The sequence below is a fragment of the Vidua macroura genome, chromosome 15 (assembly GCF_024509145.1).
Source record: "Vidua macroura isolate BioBank_ID:100142 chromosome 15, ASM2450914v1, whole genome shotgun sequence".
NCBI lineage: Eukaryota > Metazoa > Chordata > Aves > Passeriformes > Viduidae > Vidua > Vidua macroura.
The window spans coordinates 14236309-14263751 of NC_071585.1; the positions used below are offsets into that span (position 1 = coordinate 14236309).

The 27443-nt window shown below is 42.3% G+C and overlaps 1 protein-coding gene across 1 annotated transcript in view; it reads left to right on the top strand.

The window, feature by feature from the left end:
• The window catches only part of SGCD (sarcoglycan delta), a 136278-nt gene that overhangs the window by 60559 nt on the left and 48276 nt on the right, over positions 1-27443 (top strand). Inside the window, exons 4-5 of the mRNA XM_053991319.1 lie at positions 19379-19466; positions 21702-21821. Of these exons, the coding sequence (XP_053847294.1) occupies positions 19379-19466; positions 21702-21821 (208 nt within the window). The remainder of the gene's footprint in view (positions 1-19378; positions 19467-21701; positions 21822-27443) is intronic.

Here is a 27443-nt window from a genome sequence, read left to right on the forward strand (position 1 = left end):
AAGAACCCAAGTGTGATTGAAATAGCATTTTCATTGCAGCACTTTGTTGGCTGTTGGTGACTTTTGGTCTTTCTAATGCAATCGTGTATATCCTGAGCAGCTTTAAAATAACTGAAACAATTACAGTTTCCAGGATCTGTGTCAAAAGATATCATCTGTCTTGTTTCCTGATCTAAAGTGTTAATTTGAGTCAGATACCAACCTTCCCCTTTGATAACAATGGCAGATAGCTACTTAAATAAACTTAACATCCTTTTATCTCAGCATTTCAGTGTTCTTGTAGAAATTGGAACTTGGAGCATAATGAACAAAACAGCCAATACCATACCCCATTTAATTATTGAAGGTTTTAACCTCTGTAAGATGGCTAGGAATTCATTTGAACAAGCATAATCATTCAGGAAGAAAACTTAATCAGAAAACCTTCATATCTATAAATGCTTTCAGCCCTGAATTAAAACAGAACCTGTAAAACCTTACATGTCATTCACCTTTTAATATAAAATATGTGGGAACCAGGTGCAGCAGTTGGTTTGATAAATAGACTGAAAAATCACTACCTACATTTCTTTTTCTCTAGTTACATTGATGGAAATAATATTGGATTGCTAAGAGAAGTGAGAACTACTTCTTGCTACTGGGGAGTTTACTGTTTTCATGTTATCATATTGATCTACATTTTAATACATCAGGGGGTGCAAAAGGTGTCCCTTTCCTGGGGCTGTGGAAGTAATTTCCACACACCATTGACAGATTACTGAGTGCAAGGAACAAGAAGTGTAAGGTAAGGCCTGTGTGTGTTCCTTGCTTTATCTTCCATCCAGGATTATTTTTGCTGTAGCTGCCAGCCACAAGCTCTGATCTGCAGTCTGGGGAGCTGGAGCACCCCTGCTGCCATCAGTAGATGAGTCCTGGAAATTGTGTTAACCACACAGTTACACAGACCATGCACATTGTTCCTCTGGCTTTGGGAATAAACTGGAATAGCCTGTGCTGGCTTTTAGGTTGCTTGTGGTAACCCTGGAATTATTTTTGGGCTGGGGGCAACAGCAGAGAGTGCATTCAGACAACTTCTGCTTTCCTATGCTGTGTGTGAATTTGGCCTCCTGAAAGCAAATGAAAGGATTCAGTCAACCAAAGGTTTATAGTTACAGAATATTTGAAAATATTGCTAAATAATCAACACTCAATCTTTTTAAAGAACAGTAGTATGATCCCAGTTGTCTTGGAGGGAAGCGTGGTAGCAGTTCCTGAACCTGATGAATATTGTTAAAATGAAGTGCCAAACTCAGAGCTCAGTAACAGATGAACATCCATACTAATTCTAGAGTGAACTTCCCTGGGTTTTCAGAAGTGCATAATGAAGCTTTAAATATGTGAAGAGTAACAGAAACAAATATGATAAATAGCATAGTAAAGAGCATCCTAGAAATAATCTAGCATATACAATTTTTCATATGTTTAATTAAACAACCTAAGAGTTCTGTACAGTAATAAATAATGGTTTCACATAAACTCCAAGGACTTTTAGATGCTGGTTATTTATACAAGAATTTATTTTTTTTTATAAACTCAATAAATTTAACTTAAGTGTAGTTCTGTGTAGTGGGTGAAGGAGCATTGCTGCTGCCTGGAAAGGACAGGGAAAAATCACTTTTCCTGTAAGTGGCTGCAGTCCCATGAGCTCTATGCCCTGGGTTTTCCCACTCATGTGTCTCTGTGGTGCTGCTCCCCCATGTGCTGCAGGGCTGCACACAGCTGAGAAACCCCTGCCAAAATATCTCCAAAATGGGAATTGTGATTATTCTTGAAAGCCTGAATTTCTCACTGGTGCCTCTTCTTCTCTGCTGCATCTCTTGAATCCCAGGAAGCTGGTAATTAAAATTACACACAGACTTGTTTTCCTAGGAGTTCTGCCTTCTGTTTTAATGATAGTTTTGGATTTCCACTTAAAAGTGGATTTCTTTTTCAAATTGATTTGTCTGGAAGGGAAGATCAAGGGTTAGAGAGGAGGAAAAGCCCTCGAATGTCATCCCTAAAGAATGCTGGGTGGGCACCTCTGAACTTCTGCAGTTTGTGCCTTAAAGAGCCCTGCTAGGTCCTGCTCCCTTCATCACCTTAACAGACAGAGCAGCTGCACTGAGATGTGCTTCTCATCCCAACTGAAATTCCAAATTTTAGCAGAAGGATTGGATGGATGTGGTTTGGCCCCAGGCAAAGAAATTAACTGATATGAACTGACTTCTTAAACCTGCTTCCAGCCAGTTTCTTTCTTCATCTTACACCCCAAGATTTGCTTTCTTTTTCCCTCACCCATTCAAGAGTGACCCCCCAAATCCCTTCTGCTTTTATACAGAGAAGAGGGTCTCTGTTACTGCTGTTTTCCACCCTAGTCCTGACTCAGTAGTACTGGATTTGTAGTATGGATTAGTAACCTGCTTTCAAGCACCAGAGCTTGCAAAAAAATGTAACCTTGCCATTTTACAAGCCTAAAGTTTATCTGGAAATTAATGAGTGGGTGGTAGCAGTGTTTGCACCCTTGTAGCCTTCTTTTAAAGAAAGGAGATGGTTATGTTTCCTTTTCCCAGAGTGTTCAGAGCATCCTAAGCTCCCAGCTGAACATATTGCACACTGAGCAGTGTTTTTTCCTTGCATGGAACATGAGCATCTTGCTGCCTTTAATTAAGAAGATAGCTGGACCATGAAGTATTGCCTGTGTAAATAAAAGTGATTTGTACTTAGTCAAGGAGCTGCATTAGGAATTCTCACATTTCTTTACTTGCAGATAAATTATGAAGATTATTAAAAATTGGAAGGGTCATCTATAAACCCATCTGTAGCTCAGCTGTACTGTCACTCTCAAAATGTAGCTGTCTTTCTAACTGTTGTAATTTATTGTGGACTATCGTGTGAACCATCTGCTTGCTTATAAATCAGACCAACTTTGACTGAAAGTTGTACACAGCAGTAGAAATCGTTAATTTTATGTCCTGGAAAGTAGTGGCAACAGTTTAGGGGACTTCAGTCTTCATTGCCTTAATTGGAATAGAAATTTAAAACTGGAAATTTTCCTGCCTGTGTTGAGATGAGCTGCTAAGAAACAAGTTGCTTGCAATTTAGAGTTAGCCCAGATTTAGCTTGCTTAGTGCAGTTGGGGTTTTTTGAAGCCTGGCACATCCAGGTCTGTAAGGAACTTGAAAGGGGCAAGACACAGAAGAAGCTGTGTGCATTTTCCATCCAGATAACAACAGAAATAAAATCCTGTGCTGTGATTGCACAGGAAAATCCAGTGAATTACTTCTCTCAGGAGCTGTCTGACAACCAATGAGATGATAATCTCAGTTTCAGGAAGCAGAGAAAAACATTGCCATGATAGGATTAGGATGGGTTTGCCCTTTCAATGTTCGTTCCAAGTGCATAGATAGGGAAAAAAAATAAACTCAGTTTGCAGATGTTTACACCTGGGCTTTATTTTTCTTACACTGAACACTTTTAAAGACAAGAATATGGATTTGCCTGAGAACTTTGACTTTGCTTCAGTAAAAAGCACTTGACCTCCCTTAAGCTCTCTTTCAGACTCTCCTATTGATGGGTCTGAGAACACAGAATTAAATGTGGGCACCAGACTTTCTACCTGGGGGAGCTCCAAGCTCTGCTGTTGCACAGATACAAGGGATGGCAAAATTTTCTGAACAGATTTTGAGGAGATTATCAAGTGTCTTTTTAAATAGATCTCTTAGTGTAGGTAGCTAGTTTCATGCTGAAGGTCTGCTTCTGGTTATTTTCAATCAGCTAAAAAAAAAAAAAAAAAAAAGAGTTTAAAAGAAAAAAAGGATACATCAAAGCAAGAAAGAGGCAAATGACTGTGTGTTTTTGTTACATTCCTTTTCTGGGCAATGTTAGAGGTCCCTGTCCTACTCAGTGTGGCAGGGAGTGTCTCTCTGGGAGCACTGTGCTTGCTCAGGTTGTTGGAGCAAACCTGCCCTCATTTGAAGCCATGCAAAATAACTGGTGACTCCAGTGGAAGGAGGGATTCTGTTTGGCCAGAAAAATTCACAGTTGTGTATTAGGGCTGATAACTGCTATTCCCTTTACTGGTGCTTAGTTAAAGTTCTTATCAGAATAAAAGCTAGACCAGCGAGTACCTAAAATATGTTTCTCTGTTCTTTGCATTCTCCCCAGCCAGTATTTGAATGATAGAAATTTTAAAGGAAGCTTTTAGGAGTGATAAATAATTATTTTGCCAATGTACTCGTCTCACTATGTTCAGTTCTGGAATAAGAGTGCTATAATTTAAAAGCACAGAGGCACTTCTGTAATGGCTGTATTCTTTGGTGTTATTTGCTCTGCAGGTCTGCCTGCCCCCAAGCTAAAAATACTGACTGCAAAACAATAAACCATGTATTTGGATTAAACAGTGACATGTGCCCACAGTGGGGCATACCTGCCTCGTAGCCATAAATACATATTTATAAGCAGTATAACATACTAACTTGGATAAAAAGTGAATGCAGATGGCAAGATAATTGCAACTTTGTATGAGGCTCAAACTGTGTAGCAGAAATGTAGCTTTTAAATAGATAGCATGAAAGAAGGTTGCTATTTTTTGAGGGAGAAGACAAAATAATTCTTTTTCTTCCTTTGTCAAAGTTCACAGAGAAATAAAAGGACATTGATTTAGCTCCTGGTGATTTGGTCTAGCAAAGTGCTTAAGGGTTTCAGCATGTTCACTGAAACCTCCACGGGGTGGAAATGAGGAAGTGCAGTTTGTCTCACCGTGCTGCCATCACTCAGCTGTCCCTGCCTGCTCCCTCCACCTCTGCAGCCCCTGCTCCTCCAGCTTTTCACTGTTCCCTTAGGGACTGGTCCTTCAAGGAAGAGAGGAACCCTCTTTGCAGGATGTGATTCATCCGAGCCTGTGAGAGCTCCTGCCAGCTCTGGGGCTGTTGATCTCCTGGCATTGGCCTCGGGGGCAGCTCAGCACCCACCATAGCTTCAGGAAGAAAAATCTCCCACTACCCAAGATTGACTTCTGCAGCACCTCCTCTGACTGCACCTTCATAGCTTGGTGCCCTTTGGCTGATTTTTGGTTGAGAAGATAACAAATAGAGCAAGGTTGCTGTGGATGGCACAGCCAAGACAAAGAAGCTTCTTGCAGCCATGCCTGGCCTCTCCTGTCCTCCCTGCAGGGTTTGTTAATCGTTCCCTGTGGCACCACTCTGGCACTGTGTTAGATTCCAATGTTCTTTGGCTGGAATGTCTCTCAGCCGGGTCGGTTTGAGTCTTGCTTGCCCCACAGAGATCAGCAGAGAGGAGAGCTGGCAGTCTGCAGGGGATTCAGTGAAAGAACAAGTTGCAAAAGGGATCATTTTGGCAGAAATGCCCTCACCTGATGTACAGATATTTTTGCCATCGCCGTCCAAAGCAGATTTGAGTCCGTGGACAGCAGCAGGCTGTGAGTGCCCAGTGGGATTTATAAAACTGATATGCTCTCCAATAATAAATTTTATTCTGTAGCAATGAAATCCAGAGAGCCTACTTCAGTCTGAACCTTGGCTGCCCCAGCGCTCTGGGGGCAGTTAGTGGCTCTGTGATATTTCCAGTGTGCTGAAGAGGTGACAGTTAAGTAAATTTTACAGCAACTATGAAAATATTTCCCTTTACCTTCATAGTAAAATTGGTCAGAAGTCTCTCAGCTTTGAATTTTGCAGGGAATTGAATTTTGTAGGCTGGCTGAAGGACTATGACAAATAGCATCAGAATTAAATCCTGCTATGCCTGTTCCTGGTTGTTTCTGTAAGGAGCTAGTGTTGTGTGCCCCAATTGAGAGCACAACAGGGAACTGAAGTATCTCACCAGCTCCCAAATCAGAGCATCCCAAAGATGTGCAAGGAAGGAAGCTCTGATGTAAGCAAACTTTAAGAAATAACTCCACAAGTTGCATTTCAAAGCAAAATCTTGTGGAGACTGCCTATGGCATTTTAAAAAGGATTTCATTAGATCTTGCTAACTTGTCATAAGATCTCTTAAATGGAAGGGTAATGGCTCATAACATTTGTAAGCTTTTTAATTTCATGCAATATGAGCAGTGTAATCAACACCTACTAGAGCCAATCAGCTGTGCCCAGTGGGCTACCTACCTCAGCTTTTGTCTGTGTTTGCATTTTGGGTACACCTCTGAGCTAACCCTGGGAACCCCGTGTTTGTGGTTCCTTGCCCTGACATCAGTGCAGGGTTTGTGTCCAGAAAATGTGATATGATCATTGCAGAAGTATCTGGCCCCATAAGGTGCATAAGCACTTTGCACTCAGTGTTTTTCACCTTCTTGTGAGGGAGTTTGGAGTTGATGTGGACAAGTTAACAGCTGTGGAGCTAAACACGAAGGAGACAGAGAATTTTCCAAGTGATCTCTCAATGTATTTTGCTTTTTCCCTTTGACAAGTAAAATTTCTCGCTTGAGCTGCTTGTGTGAGGGGAGAGAAACTGTTCAGATCATGAGTTTGTTCTGCTGCTCTGATCCAGTTCCCACCTCCTCTTCATTTTAAACATTTGCAGCTGGACCCTATGGCAGCAAAGATGAGTGATGGGCATCCCAGCTCCAAGTGAGCTCTGTGGGCTCTCAGCTTTTGCATTGAATTTTTGCCACAATCCCAGAAATCGCTTCTATTTCAGCTGTGAACAGGAGGACAGTGGGGCACACAGAACATGAGCTCTGGGGACTGCATTTCTCTCTCTGAAGTGCAAAGGCTTTGAGTTTAAGGATTTGCCATGTCTAGACATTGCTGCTGACAATCAGGATCCTGGCTGCTTTGTACAGGCTGAAGTACAAAAACAACTTCTTAGTACTAAAAATGAAAAAGAAATAAAACTTGATGCAGTATGGTAGAGGGAAGATAGAGAAAAATAGAAAATAGAAACACTGAAAGACAAATAGGAAGATCCAATTAGAAAGAAAAATGTTTTCCTCATTTTCCAAGAAGCCTGAAGAGCAGAGCTTTGTATCTTCTTACCACAGGACAGCAAACACTTCTGCAACTCTTCTGCTGATCAAAACTATTTGGGCAGGAAAGTTATGTATTTTGTAAGGCAGGAGTTGACAAGACAAGCTGTGCTGTCATTAGGAAGTGCAGGCACACAGAACTGGTTTTACAGACAGCTCAGTTCTTTGATCTATGACAGGAAAGCAAAGTTAGATTTTCCAGGTTGCTGTACCTGGTATACTGCTGTACCATTTGCTATACCTCTTTGATGGTTTTATTTCTAAATAACGATGTATTTGGAGAAGGAAGAACACAGGTGAAAACAAGAATTACTTTAAATTTGCTCCATTTCTTTTAGGACAAATTTGTTGAGGGTCTGGGGAAAACTAACTTGCTGCTCTTGATAGGGAAAAGTACCATTTCTTTGGCTTTAAAGATCTTCGTGGTTGGAATAGGCTTCCTATAAAAGCACATGCAGTAAAAAGTTGTTCTTGTTGGAGGGTGGTGAAAGAAAGCAGTTTCCATGGTGCCCATGTTTCTGTTGTTTCTTTTTTTCTTGATTTACTCTAGGTTTTCAGTATAAAATGTTACGTGTCCATTGATTTCCTCCTGATGTGCTGTGATTCTGACTCCCATGGGATTTTAGGCCTGCTTCCAGCCTGGCCTTAAAATTTTCTGCGGCAGGCTGTATGAAGTACTGGCAGGAGTCTGCTCTGCGTTTTCCCTCTGAAACAGAATAAATAACCTGTGGAACAAAAAGAAAACTTAAAGTGCTTCAGCTCCCATTATTTCTTCCTTGTTCATCTGTCAAGCACAACCCTTGTTTACCATCCTTACATAAAACTGCAGGAGATTCTTCACTTTCAAGCCTTAATTTTTTTGTCTGAGCGTGAGTAGAGCTAAAGCCTCCTTGGGTTTTGCCTTTGCACCTCTGAGGTTCCCCAGGGAGTATCCAGTGCTGCTGTCATCCAACTTCCCCCAGGAATATCCCTTCTAAGGACAGAGGCACATCTTCCTTTGGAGAGCTTTTCTTTATGGTCTATAAGGGAAGGATTTTTTTTAAAGTTTATTTCAAATTCAGCAGTAATCTGTAAATCACCGTTCATGAAAATGTTGAGGAAATGCCAAGATTTTCACTGTATGTTAGTTGGTGCACTTTATTTAGTTGGATTCTTGATTAGTAATCTAAAACAAGGCACTTAAAATTGCTTTTATGATCTAGGCTTTTTATTTTCTCTTTCTTTCCAGCTGCAGCTTGATATTCTGCTTCTAGTTCCCTCTTCTCCTTGAGCAAAACAATATGTGATTCCAGTGCTTCTCTCTTGATTTAGACAAGGGGCTGATCTCTGATGGAGCATCCAGTGAAGAAAACTGGTGAACATCTGAGTCCTGATTCTCTGCTAAGAAACCAGCAGCAGCTGCAAAAGCTGTGGCACCAGGAATGGGTGGTTACTGATTTGGGGAGAAGCTTTGCTGTTCACTGAATCATCCGTGTTGCTCTTCACAGAGCCTGGGAATTCTTCTTTTTGATGTGCCAGTGCAGACTGAGCCTTCTTGGATGAGATCTGACAGGACTGCAGCCCAGGGCTGCACAGCTGAAGAGTCAGACGTGGTTTTTCCACAGAAAAGCTTCGTAAGACATCAATATTTAAAAACAGAAAAACAAATAAACTAAAGGCAGTGGGTTGATTGAGGGGAAAAGAGAAGTCACTTGTCTGACAGATCAGGCATTACTCTCCAGAAAGGATTTCAGTTTTTCAGGCAAAAACCTTTGTCTTTCTTTTGATTAGGTTGATGGGTAAAAGTGTGAACAACTCATTATTTTTCTTAAAATCCTGTTTTTTCTAGGTGTATTTTGCAGGTTAGGAGTGGGCACATCTCTTCATGACCTTAGAGCAGCTGGTGTGTCCCTTTAGGCAGAATCACTGTTGTGTCCTACATGCAGGTGAAGCCCCCCAGTGAATGGCCAAATAACCCATAATCCAGACACACACTAATTGCTGTAAGAGGTCAGGATACCTGCTCAGCTGAGGCTGATTTAGGGTCTTGGTGTCCATGGTTAGAAGGCGGTGAGTTGATGAGATGAGCCACAACAGGTTTCCTCTCCTGCTTTCCATGGCTGGGTGTTCAGAGCCTGTATCCTCCAGTTTCTTACAGATCCATCACTTTTTAAATGAAATAAAGGCCACGCAGGGCAGTGGCATGCATGTTGTCACAGCTGCTGGCTTGAGAAGAACCTTTGATTGCATGCCTGCTGGTGCTTCAAGCCATAATATTTTATCTGTATTCTGCTACCTTCTTTAAACCCCAGCTCCTCCTGCAAACTGACTTTTGCTCCTTGTTTTCTGAAGATGCCAACTGTTATTTATAAATGATGAGCCTTGATGTTGGTACAAAGTTGGGGGAGCAGGAGGCTTTTTGTTTCTCTCTGCAACGTTATCTATTATGCAACACTCTGGGAGGTGTAGCTTAGGTGAAGCAGAAGAAACAGGAACACACAGGCAGGACCCTTCCTGTACCCTTTGCTGGTAGGAGCCACTGGTTGGGTGCCTTCACTGATCAGTTCTGTTCCTCCAAAGTTCAGGAAGGACTTCAGGAATAAAAACACCAGCAGAAAAATACCTTTTCAAAACAGGAGACAACAGTCAGGCTGAGCCACCCTGCTGATTGCCCAAAGATTAATGGGGGTCCTTGGCTCTGATATTCCTCCCTGGGCTCTGTTTTCCCTTCACACATCCCATTCTCTTTGTCTGCTTTTGCCATTACTCACCATTTCCCCAAACAACTTTCCTGTCTTCTTCCAGGTGTGGAAAAAGCATCTGCTGCTTTTCTGCCAGCCTGACATCTCTTGAAATACCATTCCCCAGCTCCCCAGTGGAGCTGGTTAGGGATGTGTTTTTGCTCACAGGCCCTGTACCACAGCAATACCTTGTGCTCTCTCCTCTCTTCACCCCTGAGCAGATACTCAGGAGTGTCTGGTGACTGGCAGCCACAAGATTCATCCAAATCCCAACACAAACATCCTACTCCTGCAGTTGTGCTGCTGATCACACCTCTGCTGCTGTGCTCTCTCTGTGGGTACATGTGTGCAGTGTGGCAATGTCCAGCATGATTTAGGATCTGCCCTCCAGATCAGCCCAATTCCACATCCCACGCTTAACTGCATCTGTCATTTTACCTATTCAAGTGTCCTCTCACCTCAGCTCTTGGACTTTCAGCCTCTCCAAAGCAATGGAGGTTTGCAGTTCTTCCCCTCTGAGACAGGTCCTGTCTGGCATTAACTCACACTTGAACTGTTCCAGCTCTGCAGCTCAGAGCTTGGCCCCTCTGTTTATCCTTGGAGGAAGACTCTGTCTGGTTGTGCAGACCCACAGAGCATCCTTCTTAAAGGCAGCTATTGATCATTTCAGCAGAGGAAACAACGTGGCTGGACTTCAGCAATTCAAAACCACTTTGTGCTGATGTTTCTGTGACCCCATAACCCTGTATCATAACTACAGCAGATAAATCACTTTGGTATCACAGGTACAGTCATAGGCCCAGCCTTCCTTTCCTGCTCTTCCCCTACAGGGTTAACTGAGCATATTTCTATAATAAATATTCCCACAACAAGGCCTAAATATGGTTTTCATCAATCATTTTAGCTGCTTCCAACCTGTCACACCAGAGTAGGTGTTTACAGCAGCTCAGGGAAAAAAAAAAGCAGAAAAACCGCAAATAAAAGAATTTAAATAGAAAAGCTGAATTTTCTACCAGGAATGGTCAGATAATCTTTCTTTGTGTCTTGTGCAATGGCAAGTGGACAGTCTCCAATGAATAAATAATTGCAGATCCAGGAAATGAGATTATTACTCCCATGAAGCAGTTGAAAAGGAGAGTTCACTGTGCCCTTCAAACATATTTCCTGAAGCACAATCCAGCATTTACCTATGGAGCACAGCAAACCTGAAAAATGGGGCTCATAAAGAAGAGCTTTTAATTGTGACAGGAGCCCAAAAACTGAAACACTTTTATTGCAGGAACATGTCTGGGCTTCACCTTGCCATTTCACAGGCCAGATGCATGGGAGAGAACTCCAGTGGGTAATCACAGAAGTGAGGATGGCTGCCTGCATCTTACCTCCCTGCCCTCACCATGCTGTAATATAGTTGCTTTGGCAGTGTAATTGCTTTCTCTGCAGGGCTTCTTCCTATTGATTCTGCTTGTGTGGATTTAAATGGTTTGCAGGTTGTAACTAGACTCTGGTTGGTCTGCACCTCCACTGCTCCGTGCTAGGCAGCTCACGTGGCAGTTCTGAGAGACTTCAAAGCTGTCTAGAGAGCATCACTCCCTGGCCTGCACATATATATTTGATTGGAAGAGTGGGGCTGGATCAGATAAGTTCAGAACATCAATAAATACATGTATTTTGTTTGGTGACACTTGTTCAATTTGAGTCTTTTTCCCAGGAAGCAGCTTGTGTTGTGTCATTTTTTCGGCGCGCTGTGTAAATGCTCTGCATCTGCAACTGTCGAGGCTGGTGCCATCCCCTAGCAGCACCATCTGCTCGCTCACAGAGTGCTTTTTGCACAGATAGAAAATGTGAGGTGTTACTCATAATTAGGCAAATCACATGCTGTGATCTGTGATTGATTTGGTTCCTGTTGCTGGTTACCTCGCATATGTCTGTGTGTCCATAAGTATTGTCTACATACCAGCATATGGATGCAGATGAATCACAAATCCTTTTTCTCCAATCCAGACAGATGGAAATGTTTTCCCTTCTTCTTATTAGCAGCAGCTGAATTTCAGTCACACCAGGGGCCTCTGCTAGGAGCTTGCCTGTGTTTCATGCTGCACAGGCACCCATAAGTTGACATGGCCATTTATAATCTCATACAAGAAGTAAGCCATCCATGACATGCAGCAAAGGAAAGCTGTAATTTCAAAGCAGTCTTCAGAGGTATCCACGTTATTAGCCTTCCTGGAGAAAAATATCTGGATATATAACTTGGCATTACGCAGTGCAGTAACAGAATGCCTGAAAGGACGTGTGAGCATTGCAGAGCCCCACTGTCTCTGCTGAATCTGACTTCTGGGAAATACTGCTGTGCTTTTCTTAGTAGTAACAGTCTGTGCTCTTAAACATGTGCTCACCTCACTGACTAAGATCTTAATTGTTTCTGGTTGTAGTATGGTCCATATATAGTGCTGGTGGTAAGGGAAAGTAACTCAGAAATTAGTAGTTCTGTATAATTTTGATATTGTCTTCTAATGTCTTTTATAGATACTGAAGTATGATTTACTGGCAGTTTTAAAAGATGTTTAAGGCAGGCAGTAGGGACATCAGAAAGGCCATAAAAATGAAAACACACAAACAGAGGTCTGCACGCTTGACTGGAGTAAAAGTTGCAAGCAGTGGAGTAGCTGTAGAGTTGGATGATTTAGAATATTTTTAAGCCTCAGCAGAGCTCTCTTCTTTTCTCTCCCTCTCTCCTCTGCCTACCTGCAGTGTGTTTACTCAGCAGGAGGTCTGTCACCACTGGATTCAGATCATAACTAGGACAGCCCAGTGCAGAAAGCAGGATATAACTTAGCACAAATCCACAGTCCTGCTGCTCCACCACCTCCTTGCAGACCAGGATCAGACTGGAGTGAGCTGCCACTGAGCAGCAGCTGCAGCCTGGCTGTCCTGCAGAGGAATTCAAGTAAATTGAAATGTTTAGAGAATATTTGGTTGATTTTATGCTGGAAGGGCTGAGCAATGTGCTGAGAACCCAGGTCTGCTGTTGACCTGTTTTAGAGCATTGGCATGGCTTGAGCCTGGCTTTGTTTGTGCAAGGGAGAGCTGTTCACCAGGAATGCCAAGTTAATCATCAGCACACGTTTGATTGACTCTGATGTGTCTCCTTTGGGTGAACTCTCACTGCAGTGAAGAGCTTGAAGCATTTTCAGAGTTACTTGGTTGTTTCACAAGTTGTGCTGCTTTCTTCATTTCAGTCCACTGCCTTACCAGAGGACTCCTGGAGCTGAGCTTGCTTCAATGCTTTTTTCCAAAGCCAGTAATGATCCCTTCAGTCCTACCTACAGAGAAAGTTTTGTGAATGTGCAGCAGCCTTCAGATGTTACAAACACCTGATGTTTGTAAAGCAGATCAGATGCTACAGATTTCCCACCCCTGTGGATACTGAATAGAACTCCAGCATGCACAGTTGCATTTTATTTTCATGTGTATGTCTGTTGGTTTCATCATGTCACCTGTGGTTTTCCTTATATTATAATTCAATGAAGTAAAAAAGAAAGCAGAACAGCAATGAAGTCAAGGCAGATGTAATGCCTTGGAAATTTTTCAGTGTTGTTTTTTAATATCAGCAGACATGGTGTAATTTAATTTTCAGAAGAGTCTCAGCTGCAAAGTAGCTGATTAGGCATCTTGAAGAAGCAGCCAATCTCTCAAAACACTCTGTTCATGAGATTATTACAGGTATTCTTCTAAAGAGAGAAACCCCTAGATTGCCAGAAATAAATCACTTTGAAGGATACAAACCCCCTCGGGTAGCCTTCCAGAAGCAGAACCCAGTCATTTAGATCTCACATCACAGACCTGCCTTCTTTGCACTTCAAAAAGAGTCGAAGATAATTGCTTTAATGGAGCAGAAGGAAATTTATCTTTTGTTTCTATTGTTATGAAAAAGAACTTCAAGAAGTGCAGTAAAAGAGAGGGGTTTGTGGCATTGGACATAAAACTCAGACCTGCACTATCTGTGCCATTAAAATGTATCACACTGGGTAGGACCACAGTATTTTCTGAGCTTCATGGTACTGTAAAACATATGCTGTGAAGGTGACTGAACTTTGTTTGCATAGAAAACAGAACTTGATTTTTTTTTGTTTGTTTGTTTTAGCATTTGAACACTTGATAAGAAGTCAGAAGTTGTAACACAGCACACTAAGCTCATGATGCTTCATTTATGCTTTTGAATGCCCAGTGCAGGTCAGGGCTGTGTCAGCTCTGTCACTGAGCCAGCTTACATGACCTGGGCACATTCCACTTGGGATAAAGTTTCCTTCCTGGAAGAAGAAGATGCAAACTACATTTTGTTGCATCTCCACTGAACCTACTGCCTGCTTCCTAAAAAACACCATCTTCAGACACACATCTAGCACATACTGGGGCATTTTAAAGTGTTTGTTTTAATCTGTTTGTTACCAATTCTGTTCACAGTTTGCTTTCATTCTGCTGTGAAAAGCTTACACTGTCAAATCAGAAGTTTTACTAAGAAAGGGATTTAGTAACATGAACATTATGTTCAGCTGTTTGAAGGACAAAATCAAGATGAAAAGAGACTCAGTGATTAAACAACAAAAAGTATGTTTAAATCATATTAAGGGCTACTTTCAATCTATCACCTAAGGATTTAGCTATATGCCTTAAATTTTTGTGCCAGGAAGCTTCTGGGGAAAATCCTATTGTTGCAGTGGGGATCTAGACCAGAAAAATGAGGGAAGAGCTTTTGACATAGAAACAGTAATGAGTTAAGCATGAAGTCTAGATTTTCTGCTGGTGTAGATGAAGGCCAGGCTGCTGTTCCAAGCAGGATCTTAGGGATGGGGCTCATTAGATACTCCCCAGTTTTTTTCTTCACAGACAAAGGTAGATGCTGTCCAGTGCTTCCAGTTTGCTCTTCAGGAGGTGCATGGTGTCTGTACAATGTTCTGTGAGCTTTGCTGAGGCTCATGGTGGTGCCAGCTGCCTGGTCCCTGCAGCACCTCTCATCAATTCTGAAGGGGTTTTGTTAATCTCCTCCTAACTCTCTATTTTAGGGGGGGCAGCTCTGAACTTTTCCAGACACTCTCAAAGGAGTTTCTGTTCTGAAGGCAGGAGTGGGGGAAGGAAGTGCACACTTGGGGACAGGTTCTGGGGTTTTTTGACTGTGCTCACAGCACGTTCTGGAGACCTTTGTGGTTCGGAAACTCCGAACCTCAGTGAGGTGTTCCTGGTGCTTCCCTTGGAAAGAGGAGCAAGTGGTATGGGAACGTGCAGAACTGTGTCAGGAAGACTCATTTAAGCATGTCTGTGTCAACTGACCAAAAGTGACAGAGTAAGGGTCACAAGGTCAGCTTTCCTGGCAGGTCAGGGGACGTGCCTGACACCTGCACTAATGAGCTGCACACCGTGTGGTGTCCTCAACAGTGCTCTGGACCTGGCCACACAAACTGAAACTACAGAGGTGGGACGCCTTTGTGGCTTTTCATTAGAACTTTGCCGTTCCTAATGAAGACCATTTCAGGTGCCCTAAAATTATTGCTTTGTCTCTCAGTTATTGGGCGATGAATTCTTGCTGCATCAAACCAGAAAAAAAAACGAGGTGCAGCTCTGAGTTGTCCCTACCAGTGGAAAATGCAGGGCAGGAAAGTGTCACTGCTCTTATTGCTGTTATCACATTAGCTGCTGGTTGGATTTGAAGAAAGGAATATATTCATTACCCACACAAAACTTCCCCTTGGAACAGCACCCAGGGGTGCAGGCAGGTGAGTGCTGCTTGTGGCTGTAGGCCAGAAGCAGGAGAGCTTTTGCTGGCTGCTTGCCTTACAGAAAACAAGCTTTTGCCCTCTGACAGTCCAGCTGAGCATAGAGCAGTGTTTGCTTCCTGTAATGTCAGTGAGAGGTGGGGTTGAGCAGGAAAATGGTACTCTGAGTGACTTCTCCATAGACTGCTCCTAGATTATGCTTTAAGATTTTATTTTTGCCATTACTTTGTCAAGCCTGCAGGAAATTCACTGTTTCCATTATTACCACAAGCTTCACTTGGCACTTACTGTGTGAAGTCTGAATCCATAGGATCAGATCAAAGCTATTCCTTTTGGCCATCCAAACTACAAACATGCTGACTGTGAGGCATTATTTTTAAATTGCCTCTAAAAATTTAAAAGGATTTCCAAATATTTTTAATAATTCCCTGAAACAGTCTAAGGACATCTGTTAAAGTACTGAATTTCCCTGAAGACAGCACTAGTTGGGATTGCTTCAGCTGCAAATTAAGGTTGTCAGTCAAAGGGCTTTTTCTGTTTCTGTCTCTGATCTGGGAGTTTTTAGCATCTCTTCCAAAGTGAGCCAAAGAAAGACAGCTAGTGAGCTGTTCTGGCTTGTTTTGCCATGTGTTTAACCTAGCAAACAGTAAAGTTGATACCTTTTGTGAAGTTTTCTATATTTTACTGGATACCTCTGCTTGGTGAGGAACCAAGCTGTGCAGTTTTGACATATTTTTGTACTTTTCATATTCTTTCTTCTGCAGCATGTGTGCAATGTTTTAATATATTGAGTAGCTGTGGCAAATGCTATTGTGTGTCTGCAAACATTTGAATTATTTTAAGGCACTGGCTCTGCTAATGAGGAGCTGGAGTAAGAGGCAGAATGATTATTTACTCTCCAGCATTTCCTGCAGAGATGAAGAGCAGGTTCATGGTGAGCTGAAAGGACATGACCAGCCCAAAGAGTCTTTAAAAGATGTGCTTGTTTATTGCATGCTGGTATTCCAACTCCAGCTCCATCAAGTGCTATGACAGTTTATGAAAATATTGCTTCTCTACGTAACTATTTTATTGTGGTGCTGATGCCATACTGGTCTAGATTTCCACCTGCTCATATACATCAGAATACTTCATTTTGTGTCATGGTAACATGAAAGTGTAAAAGAAGGGGAAGGCTTTGTCTTTTCAGTTGTAAATCCTAACTGGCTTTTAAAGCTTTCATTATTTTGTTCTGTGTGATTGAAAGAAGCTGGCATCATCACCAAGCTTGCAAAAGAGGAAACATTTTTTTTAATGTTCAGTGTTTAAAAGATGTCAGTGTTATTTCCTTTGTAAACAGAAGATGATAGATGGAAAATCTGCCGAATTTTCAGCAAAAGGGAGTAATTTCTTCAGTTCTTACTCATTCCTTAATGGAAAAAGTATTATGGAAATGAGAGCAGGCATTGCATTAAGTGCTTCCAATGTTCTTTCCCTGCAGACCAATAAAAACATAACTCCTCCATTAGGGAAATTTAATTTTTTGAAGGCTGCATGAATTTGAGTTCTGAATGAGTGAATGAGATGGCTATGCTGTGGTAAACATTTCCAGGACTGATTATGTATTTTAAGCCTTTTCTAGATGGATACCAGCTCTTTCCTTGTCTTGTAGGTCTTCTTCAGAACAGCTCTTTCTGTGACTTTTTACACTGGCTTATCTTGTAGTTCCTCTGTAGTGCAATCTCATATTACAAAGAGCAGCAACAGAGTTTTCAAAGTCATGGGAATTGAACTATTTTTCTTGCCTGAATGTGGACTAGAGTTCCTGGCTTTTTCAAAACACTCCAGCTGCTTGAAAACTCCATAAGAAAAATTCAAACAGTAAAAGTAAAAAAAAAAACCAAAACAACTTTTCTGTGCTTCCTATGGCACATTTATAGTATTTACAGCCTCACCTATAACTATACATTATGCAGATTGTAGCTGTCTACCTTTAAAAATACCCTTTATGTGTAAGTGGGAAATGGATATGCAGCAGTAAACTGCTGTTCCTGGGTGTGTTCAAATCAGGTCCCTGAGCAGGGGGGGATCCAAGTGAAGCCATCTTTTCTTTCTCAGCTGTTAACCATAGAATAGGAATAAATAATCAGCTTTAATTTCTAGAAGTTCTAGAAGATAACAAAAATTAGAGGAGAATCATTACAAGTCATTACCACTGATCCTTACTTATAAATTATTAATCATAATTCAGTTTTATATACAGTAATACTTAAGGTGTCAGACACATTGCAGAAGTATAGCAGGATGGCTTGTCTTCATTTAGTGTAGGAGGGGTCAGAGGCACCAAGAGCTTCTGAAACTTGTCCAAAATCCGGAAATGATTAAGTGGAATTCTTTTTATTATTTTTTTTATTTAGTTGTAAATAGTCTAGATGTAGCCAGAATGTTTTAGTTATAATTGATTATATAAACCCCATTTTCCTCTTTATTGCTGAAGGACTGATCCCATGGGAACATGCTGCAAAAACAGTGAAGGCAACAAATGTAATTACTGTGAATATTTGGTCACATGTGGGGCTGGTTTTATTTTAGTTTTTTGAGGTTTGTTTTCAGAAAACACTGCTGGGAATTGTTTGTCCATCACTAGAGTGTTCCCTGAAGGCCCAGTCCACCACAGGATGCCCAGGAATTATTTCTGTGTTCCTGTTATATTTTATATGCAGACAATTTAATCCTGCTATGATCCACAAAAAAATGGCATCTATGAAAATATTGGGTTCATTACAAATTCAGGAGGCAAGGAGAACATTCCTGACCCACATGATTCTCTGTCCCCACCCTGATTATCCATTCCTAATGGAAAAATTTTGGAATGCTGGAAAAAAGACATCGGACATAAAACTTTTCAACTTCTTGCTGATTTTCTTGCTGCTTTATCTCCTCTGTCTATCCTGTATCTCTGTCAGCTGATGAATTTGATCAGCTGCGTGCTTTAGGCTTTACGAAGAGATGCTGGCGGTGAATCTCCACCTCTCACTTTGGATTTTTGGCTGATTTAATTTGGGGTCACCCCGTGCTGGTGCTGTGGGTGGCTGATAGCCCCTGAGAAACCAGCTGTGCAGGCTGGGGCTGCCTGTGGAAAACACAACCTCCCCGGTGCCTGGGCCGTGTTTGCACACAGGAGCAGGCAGATGGTTGGAGCTGTGGGTTTCCTTTGGCTTCACTCTGCAGGAGAAATAGCTGAGATGGATGCTGCCAGGTCGCTGTGTGGCTCCTGTGTGCTACCAGCTGCTCTGGCTCTTCTCTCAGAGGTGTGTTTAAAGCATAAAAATGAGAAATTGGTAGAACTCTCTGTGGTCAGGTGGGAAGTGGGGAAGAGTTCATGTCTTGTGTTCTGCAGACCCAGTGGGATGGGTCTGGTCACAAGCTGGCGTCCCAGCCCACGGTGTGGTGGGGAAATGTGCCAGATGGTTCACAAGTGCTTTGAGATCTGAGGCACTGTCCAGATGTTAATCACATTTTCTCCTCCCCAGCCCTTGGGCATGGCTTGCTCATGTGGTAGGCACACACTGTCACCCACTGGAGTCATCTGAAGCTGTAATTTTGCAGATTTGCCTCTGAAATGCACTGCTGCAGTCAACCACCTTCCCAAAACACCTTTGGGAAGCTTAGGTCAGGTCCCATATCACCTGCACATTTTAAAATAACAGGTTGGTTGTTAGAGGCAATCATCCCTAAAGCACGGCACTGCCTGGGCCTGACAGAGCTGTGGTGTCCGACCTGGACAGGAGGAGTTACTGCAGGGTAGGTGCAGCCCAGCCGTGTCCCCAGCCTCGGGGGCAGCTCCAGATGTGTCACCCAGGCAGCCACCCCCATCTCACACCCTTGGTCTCGTGGTCTCGTTCCAGGGCAACCCACTGTACTTCCAGTCCGCCAGGAACGTGACCGTGAACATCCTCAACGAGAAGACAAAAGTCCTCACTCGCCTTGTAACAGGTAAGGAGGGGGAAAGGCTGCTTGCAGGGATTAAGGAGGGATGAAAGTGGGTGTTCTGGGATGCTCTGCTGGCTTCAGACAGCGCACGGCGGCAAGCCCGCGTGTCTTGTGGAGTAGAAATGAAAACTTCACTCCACTTTGTAGAAACAAAGCCAGAGACAGGAAGGCCATGCTGGAGAGGCAACTGGCTGGGGTGTCTGATAACGAAGCAGACTGTCATTTTCATCTGAAAGCCAGTCCAGAGTTAGAAATGTTTGTTGTATGACATCAGGGTCAGGAAGAACATACGCCAGGCTGACATTTCTGCTGTAACAAGCACAGGTTTTTCCTAAGACATTTATAACTTGCCTGAAATCTTGAGAACTCTGGAGCCCAACTGTGGCAACTGTTTGCAATTTAAAGTCCTTCTGCTGATGAAGAACTCCCTTTGCACCCAAACAAGAGTGTGTTGGGTGGGGAAGTGGGTGTTTTGTAAATCCCCAGTGCACAGCAACCTTTGAATTGAATGCCTGAGTAATTTGGGTTGAAAGAGCCTAATGCATTATATAAGGAATATGGCACTGTATATATGGCATATCATCTATATTTGATATGGGACAGAGATATATTTACTGAGATTTATGCATGGACTGTGAGAAGTATTGGTGTGTGGCAAGGGCAGTAATCCATAAACATGTTTTTAAGTTGAGACTGGGTTGCTTGGTTTGCTTATATAACATCTTGGCCTTTAGTCACAGTATTAAATAATTAAATATGCAGCTTCAGTGAGCAATTATTTAGGCAGCATGTGTGAAACTTGCCTGGAGGAAGGAAATAAATTCGACCCCAGGCTCCCTGATTCTCACATTCAGAATGAAGGTCTTCAGTTTGTTGGTTCTCCATGTATTTTCAAGAGGGTGTTTGGTTCACTTAAGCACCTCTGTGTCACGAGAGTTTGGGATTCAGTGATACCTCCCAGTGTGATGCTCTGGTTATTGAGCTTTTTATGCATTCAGCACCAGCTTTGGTTTCACAGTGGAGCAAAGATGTGGTCCCATGTAGTGCATGCTGCAAGGATGAGTGGGGAGGTGGTTAATAAGCAAGGCAAAAATCAGATTTAAAGTACTGCATTTTCTCAGGGTGGCTGCACGAGTTTTTGAGTATTTCCAGGGATCTCAGCACAGCCCCACTTGTCTGAAGTGCAAACCACATGCATGATTCTGTATGTCCAGGTGCCAGCACAGGTGACCTGTGCAAGGAAATGCTGGGTAGGGATGGAGTTTTTAAGAAAATACTGGCTTTCAAGTGTTATTTCTCTTGTCTTTTGAGAAACGAGACTGGTCTTGAAGATGGCCGGAATTAATGCAAAGTCCAAGCACCTGCCTCGTGCAGGATGATATTCCAGGAGGGCTGTGGCTTAGGTGGAGTTGCCAGGGTTGTTCAGTGGTGAATTGTCCAAAGTCTGGCCCAGGTCAGTAACCCGGGGCAGCCTCTTTGTAACTCTTGGCAGCCTTTGAGCCACAAACCTGCACAAAATTGCTGTTCAGGTGGCTGATGTTTATCAGACCCCACAAAAAAACACATTGCCAGAGGCTTTCCAGCACTGTAGGGCACAGCAGCCTGTAGTAAAAGCAGCAGAATTGAAATAAGATCTTCAAAGGAAAGTTTTACTTGTCTAAAAACTTTCTGCACTGTGAGAGCATGCCATTTTTCTTGGCCTACACATGATTGAAGGGATCTAAAACAAAACATTTGCTCCTGTACTGGTGTTTGTCTATTTTTTTATTTTTTTTTTAATTGGGCTGTACATGACACTGATAGATTTTTAATCCAGATATGTTTAAAAGCTAGAAAACCAGGAATCTTTTACACAGTAGCATCAGTCCAAGCAAAATGGGCCCAGGAACTCTTGGTGCCTCTTAGACCTGCACCAATACTCTCAAAGCATGGCTGGGTATGTTCATTGCTGTTTCACATGTGGGTCTGTCATTTTGTTAAAATATCCCAGCTGTCCCAAGATCAGTGGTGATTTTATGGCACACATAAGCATTAACAAAAGCATAAGTAAAAATAGTTGAGCGGTTGTTACTTGGGTAGAAAACTGCCCTTTCCTAATAAGATCTGAAAAGCGTCCCTGTTTGGTGTCGCTGATGTAATTTGTTGAGCTATTATTACCCAGCAAATGGGTTTATTGAATGTATGAAGGTACTGTGATTTTCTTATACTTCTCCCTAAAGTAAAGCTCCTTTTCCCTAGGTCCCCAAGCAGTGGAAGCACACAGCCAAAAATTTGAGGTGAAAACCCTCTCTGGAAAATTGCTGTTTTCTGCAGATGACAACGAAGTGGTGGTGGGAGCAGAGAGATTGAGAGTTCTAGGTAAGAGATTGTTCATTAAGCCACAGTTTTAATATGCACCTCTTCAAATCTGAGTATAGTTTTGCCTGACTTTCCTTCCTATTTGCTGGAAGCTTCTTTTGGAGACAAAACCTTTATGACTTTGAATCTTTTCCAAGCAGATAAAGGCCAGGAGTTTCTATGTGGGGACTTCCTTAACTTGCACAATTTGTTCTTTCCCCTCCAGAAGAAAACTCCCCTGGAAATGGTTTGTCTGGCTGAGTGAAGTAGCTTTAAAACCAGTTTTGGAACTGAACAGCTTTTATCTCCTGGATCTGGGGTGGAGGACAGTGAGGGGTTGCCCCAGGGATGTGCCCATGTCTGCAGTCACTGTGCAAAGGGAAACCCCAGGGTTCATGTTTTCGGTGCCAGCGCTGTCACCAGCTCCTCCTTCATTCTGAAACAAACAGCAGGAGGATCTGCCTCCCCAGCTGTGCTGCCTGCCAGGCTTTACATCGGTATTTCCTAATGAGAGCTGGGGATACACTCTGGGTTTGGGATGTAGGGGTTCTTTCTTATTTCTTTGGAATTCTTTTTTTTTTTTTTTTTTTGTCTTTAATTGGAGAAAAAAACAGTTGTGGCAATTGGAAATTTTGAAACTTATTTGATAGTTATATAAAATTAACTGTCTGGAACTTGAATTTTTCTGCTCTCCAGTTCAATCCAAGCTCTTTGGTTAGTCTGGGATTTGGTCAGGAATGTTTTCACACAGGACCAGAGTGAGTAGCTCAGTGTTGTTCACAGTCACACAGCAGTGCTGCTGGTCTCTGTGGAGGCACCAATATCTGTTTTATAATGACTTGTTTTGGATGCATCTTTCCATTCCCAACTGTTCCTTAACTTCTCTTGTAAAAACAGATCAATAAGGAGCTTGGAATTATATATAGATACAGATGGTATTTTATTATTATTATTGTTATTATAATTTCTAGCTATTTAATAGTATATTATGTATAATATAAATGGAACTTGGTATCCAACCTTTAACATTTTTTGCTGCCTGATGTCCTGCTGTTGTGGATGGTTCCTGTTTGTGGACAGGGTGGGTGTAGCTCTCTGCAGATCACTGTTGTTACACACTGGACTAGTTCAGTCACCAGCTATAAAAAGTTAGGTGGGCTTCCCAGGATAAGTGTTGAACTTCACAAAATTAAGAGTATCTTTGTTCGTTTAGAACTTTGAAGAGGCCCATTCAAAATTCTTGTGATGTTCCAGAGTCGGGGACATTTGTAACAGTCCATGTTCTCCAACAAATCTCCCTTCACACTGCACCTTTCAGAACTAATTCATGCAGGGTAGATGAAGTCTGGAAGCAACAGTTTTTAAGGGTTTTCTTGGAGACCTTAAAATAAGAGAGATTTACTTTGTTGATTTAAAAAAGACACAGAACCTTCTCCTTACAAGCTGCAAGTACTCCTTTTCAGATTACATACTTAGAAAAAATTGCTTTTAAGTTCCTCTGTACTTTCAAGAAACCAGGAATTAATTTTGATAGCTATTTTAAGTTTTTGCCTTGTTTTAGTCTCCAGAATAAACAGCATCAAAAATCTGCTGATCGCTGTAGTGCACTTTGATTTTTACCTGTAACTGAGTGTTTCTTGAAGTTGGTTTGACTTTTGCAGATCTATCAGAAAAGAAAAAACAGAATGATACTGCTGGTGATGTTACATAGCAAGTGTTCCAACGACCTTGAGCTGAAATGCTTTCTGAGTTCATTCTTGGCTTTGTTTTTCTCCAGCTTTGCTTCCCCAATCTAATTTTATCTCCAAAAGTGTTTGCCGTGGCTGTTTGCCATGCTGGGAAGTGTTACACCATATGTTCGTGTTTCTTGCAGTGGTTTTGTCTGCTCTGAAGGCCAGTCCGAGCTGCAGCACACAGACAAATTCCTTTGATCATTCTTCTGGTGTTTGGGCTCTCAGGTGCTGCTGGAATGTGTCTGCTGACACCCGTCTAGGCCATGTAAATAATTTCAACTTGTTCTTGTTACTACTGAACATGCACTTCTTGTAGAGGCAAGTGTGTGTCAACAGCCTGGCATGAAAGTCATCCCACAGAGGTCACAGCAGCAGCTTTCAATATTGCCAGAGACAATAACTCTTTTCTTTGCACGGACTCCAAAGTTTTTTTCTGGAAGTTTGTGCTACAAACCGATGCTGAATCCTTGTCCTGAGAAAAGAGTTGCTCTCCTGTTTTGAAATGAACCCTGCTCTGGGTATCTAGAGGGTTTTTCAACATTAGCAAGGGATAAAAAAGGGGAAGAATACACAGAATTTTAGATTAAAAACAAATGCAAGTAGGACATACGATGCATTTGATGGTGCTTCAAAAAGCTGTGCAGCATGGGCAGTGCAGATTACCATATGAAAGTGCTTTTTATTTGATTTGTATTTTGGGGAGTTATTTCTGATTTCTGAGCATTAAAGGACAGAAAGACAGAGCTGGCCACCTCTGCTTTTCATGTATGACGTAATTTAGAGTACTTCAGTGATTTTATTTGATATAGTGAATCCAGTCAAACCTGTCATCATAGGAGAGACTGGAGGATGACAGGAACTCCTGTCTGAAGGGAAGGGCAGATCTGAGCCCTCTGGCCATGGTGAGCCCTGGTAACACTGACACAGCCTTGTGCAGACACAAAAAATCCCCTCTGCCTTGCTCAATTTGGGAGCTCAGCACTGCCTGGGTCCAGATAACCCTGAGGGAGCTTGTGTTTGCCTGCAAGAAGCCCTGTAAAAACTGAGCCTTACAACCACTCCACTCTGCCCTCTTACTTCCAAGCTCTTCTGCCAGTGCTCGTGTGCGGATGGGATGGGATGGGATGGGATGGGATGGGATGGGAGCACATTCTCACTCTTAGCATCCCTTTCCTCCCCAAATGGAATTGGAGCACCCCATGGTCTTTTGAAAGATCCCACAGCAAACCTCAGGGCTGTGCTCCTTCCTCAGAAGCTCAGCTCTGCCTTTGCAAGGCTTGGATTTCTGAAGGCCAAATCTGCCCCTTCTCTGCCCGTGGTGCCCTTGGGGGGTGCGTGGGGTGATGTGCAGCCCTGCCCTGCCAGCCCTTGCCCTGGCCAGCAGAGCTTTGGGCAAACCCCACGGACACAGAGCTCACGCCTGGCTGGACGCCCCCGTGGGCTCCTAAACACGGACCCTTGTAGGGGAGATAAATGAGCTGCTCCTAATTGAATTTGTATTTACTCCCTCCCTCCCTGCCTCCCTCCAGAAATGAAACGTGTCTAGACCATCTGAAAAACGGGGTGTAAGAAACACTCCTTAGTTAAAAGAGTATTAAAAATAACTTTGATATATATTAATTACAATTTCATTTAATAGCTTATTGAACGTTGTAGCATTTATAAATAAAAGACAATCATAAAGCATTATTCTGACTGTTAATTAGCTCTATTTATTCTCCAGATTAGTTTTTAAATATGCCCTCTAGATGCCACTTGATACTAATTAACAGAGTTACATTATTATCTCTATAGAAAGGCATTTTTAATTAAATCTAAAGCAATTTAAATTAGCATGAGTTTTTACAGAAATTAAACTCTGGTCAGATGCTTAATTTAGCCTTATAAGACAACATCTGATGACATGTCAATGTCAGTTCTCTCAAGGGCCTTGACATCTTTTTTATTTGAGATTATTTTTTGAAGTTTGTTTTCAGGGAAACTTGCCACTATACTCTGGTGTTTAATATTTATGATGGATTTAACCAATTTTTTTTTGAAGGCTAAATGTTGATGGGAATCCACATTCATTGCAGTGAGCTGAGATAATACCACAAAAGCTACACTTCTGCAGCTTACAGGAGTCTGGAACTCTGGTTTGAGTGTGGAGGGAGGTTTGTGTGGGAGGTGGGATTGCATGGGCTGGATGTTGTCCCCTTTCAAATCTACCAAGCTTTTTAACCACTGTTAAAATTACTGTTTTGCTTTCCAACAAGCATGGGATTAATCACAACCCACAGGGTCCCTTCTCTACAACAGAACAATACAGGGATTGCTCCCACTCCCCAGAAAATGTCTCTCAGACATTTGGATTAGCATGGCAGAAGCTTTTCTTCTAATGGAGCCTAATAAAGATTTGGCTAAAGCCTTCTCCTGTGGCAAACCCTAACTAAAACAGCTGTATTTAGAGTGGGGTAGGATGCCTTTCATCTCCCAGAATAAAGACTGCAGGAGCAGTGTGCCCTGGCCCTGCACCATGGCTGATTTAAAAGTACTTTGATCTCACCAATCTTTCCCTGCTCTCCTGTCAAATAATTAGCCAATAATTCCATTTCTACCTTGTAGCTTCTTTTGCACTGTAGCCAACACCCTTTGGGCAGTGAACCATGTGGAGCATGTCAGTGCTGACCACAGGTTAGACTTTTAGGACTGTTAGTTTGGGAACATTTTTTTTGTTCAAGTTTCTCTCCAGCTCCCTGGGACTGCACCTGGAAAGAGGAATCAGCTGTTGAAAGGTTATTGCAAATTTATGAATATTTGGAGTAATTAAATCCAAGGCACATTTCCAGGATTTTATTTATGAGCTGTTTATTAAAGAGTTTAGAGGATTTAGTGGAGGAACACCCACAATAAAAGCAGTGTGGTCCAGGAGTGCATGGCTATTTACAAGAGCATGCAGTGACAGGAGGAAGAGGAATGATTTTCAACTGGAAGAGGTTAGATTTAGATTAGATTTCATAAAAAAATTAGATTCTGTGAGGGTGGTGAGGCACAGAAATGGGTTGGCCAGAGAAGCTGTGGATGCCCCATTCAGGTTGGATGGAGCTCAGAGCAACCTGGTCTAGTGGAAGATGTCCCTGCCTGTGGCAAGGGAATTGAAACAAAATGACCTTTAATGTCCATTCCAAGGCAAATCATTCTGTCATTCTGTGACTGTAGAGAGCTCTTTTAAATGACAGTGTTGGGGCTGTTGCTGGGGACCTGCTCTGCGTTTATAGAACTCAAGGTGCTGTGGCTTGTTACTCGTGGAAGGGTTAAAAAAGCCTTGCAATAATATTCTTCACTTTGGACAAGAGGAGAACAGGATTTAATGTGGATGTTACTGAAGTAGCACATCTGTGTAAGCTGCCCCAGCTACTTTAAACTTCACATCTACAAACATTTTCAGGATTCCATGTATTGGCTTGATGTGGGAGCAGCCCTGCAGAGCTGTAGCTGCAGTGCCAGCCTGGTTAGAGGACTCTGCTCACATTTCCCCCATATTAAACTTTTAGGGACTTCTTGGCATGTCCTTTTCAGCTTTTGCTTGCTGCAGTAGTTACAGCAGAATAACTTTAATGACTGCAAGAGTCGTTATATTTCATTAAATAATCCACAGAGGTATTTGTCTGGTATCAGTCACTTCAGAGGGTGGGGTAAGCTGGAAATTTAACAGTTTCCAGAAATTACTGCTCATTTTTACAGCATGTACCCTTCTTCAGCAGAGATTATTTATGGATCATAGCATGCATGGTTGCCCTTTACAGCAGCCATTATGATTTCCAAATGGCATTTTGCTGATGTGTTTGTGGCAGAGGGAACAACTCTGGTAGCCAAGTGTTGAAATCAGGCCTGACCCAGAGAAGAAATGGAGCTTTCTGGTCTCACCACT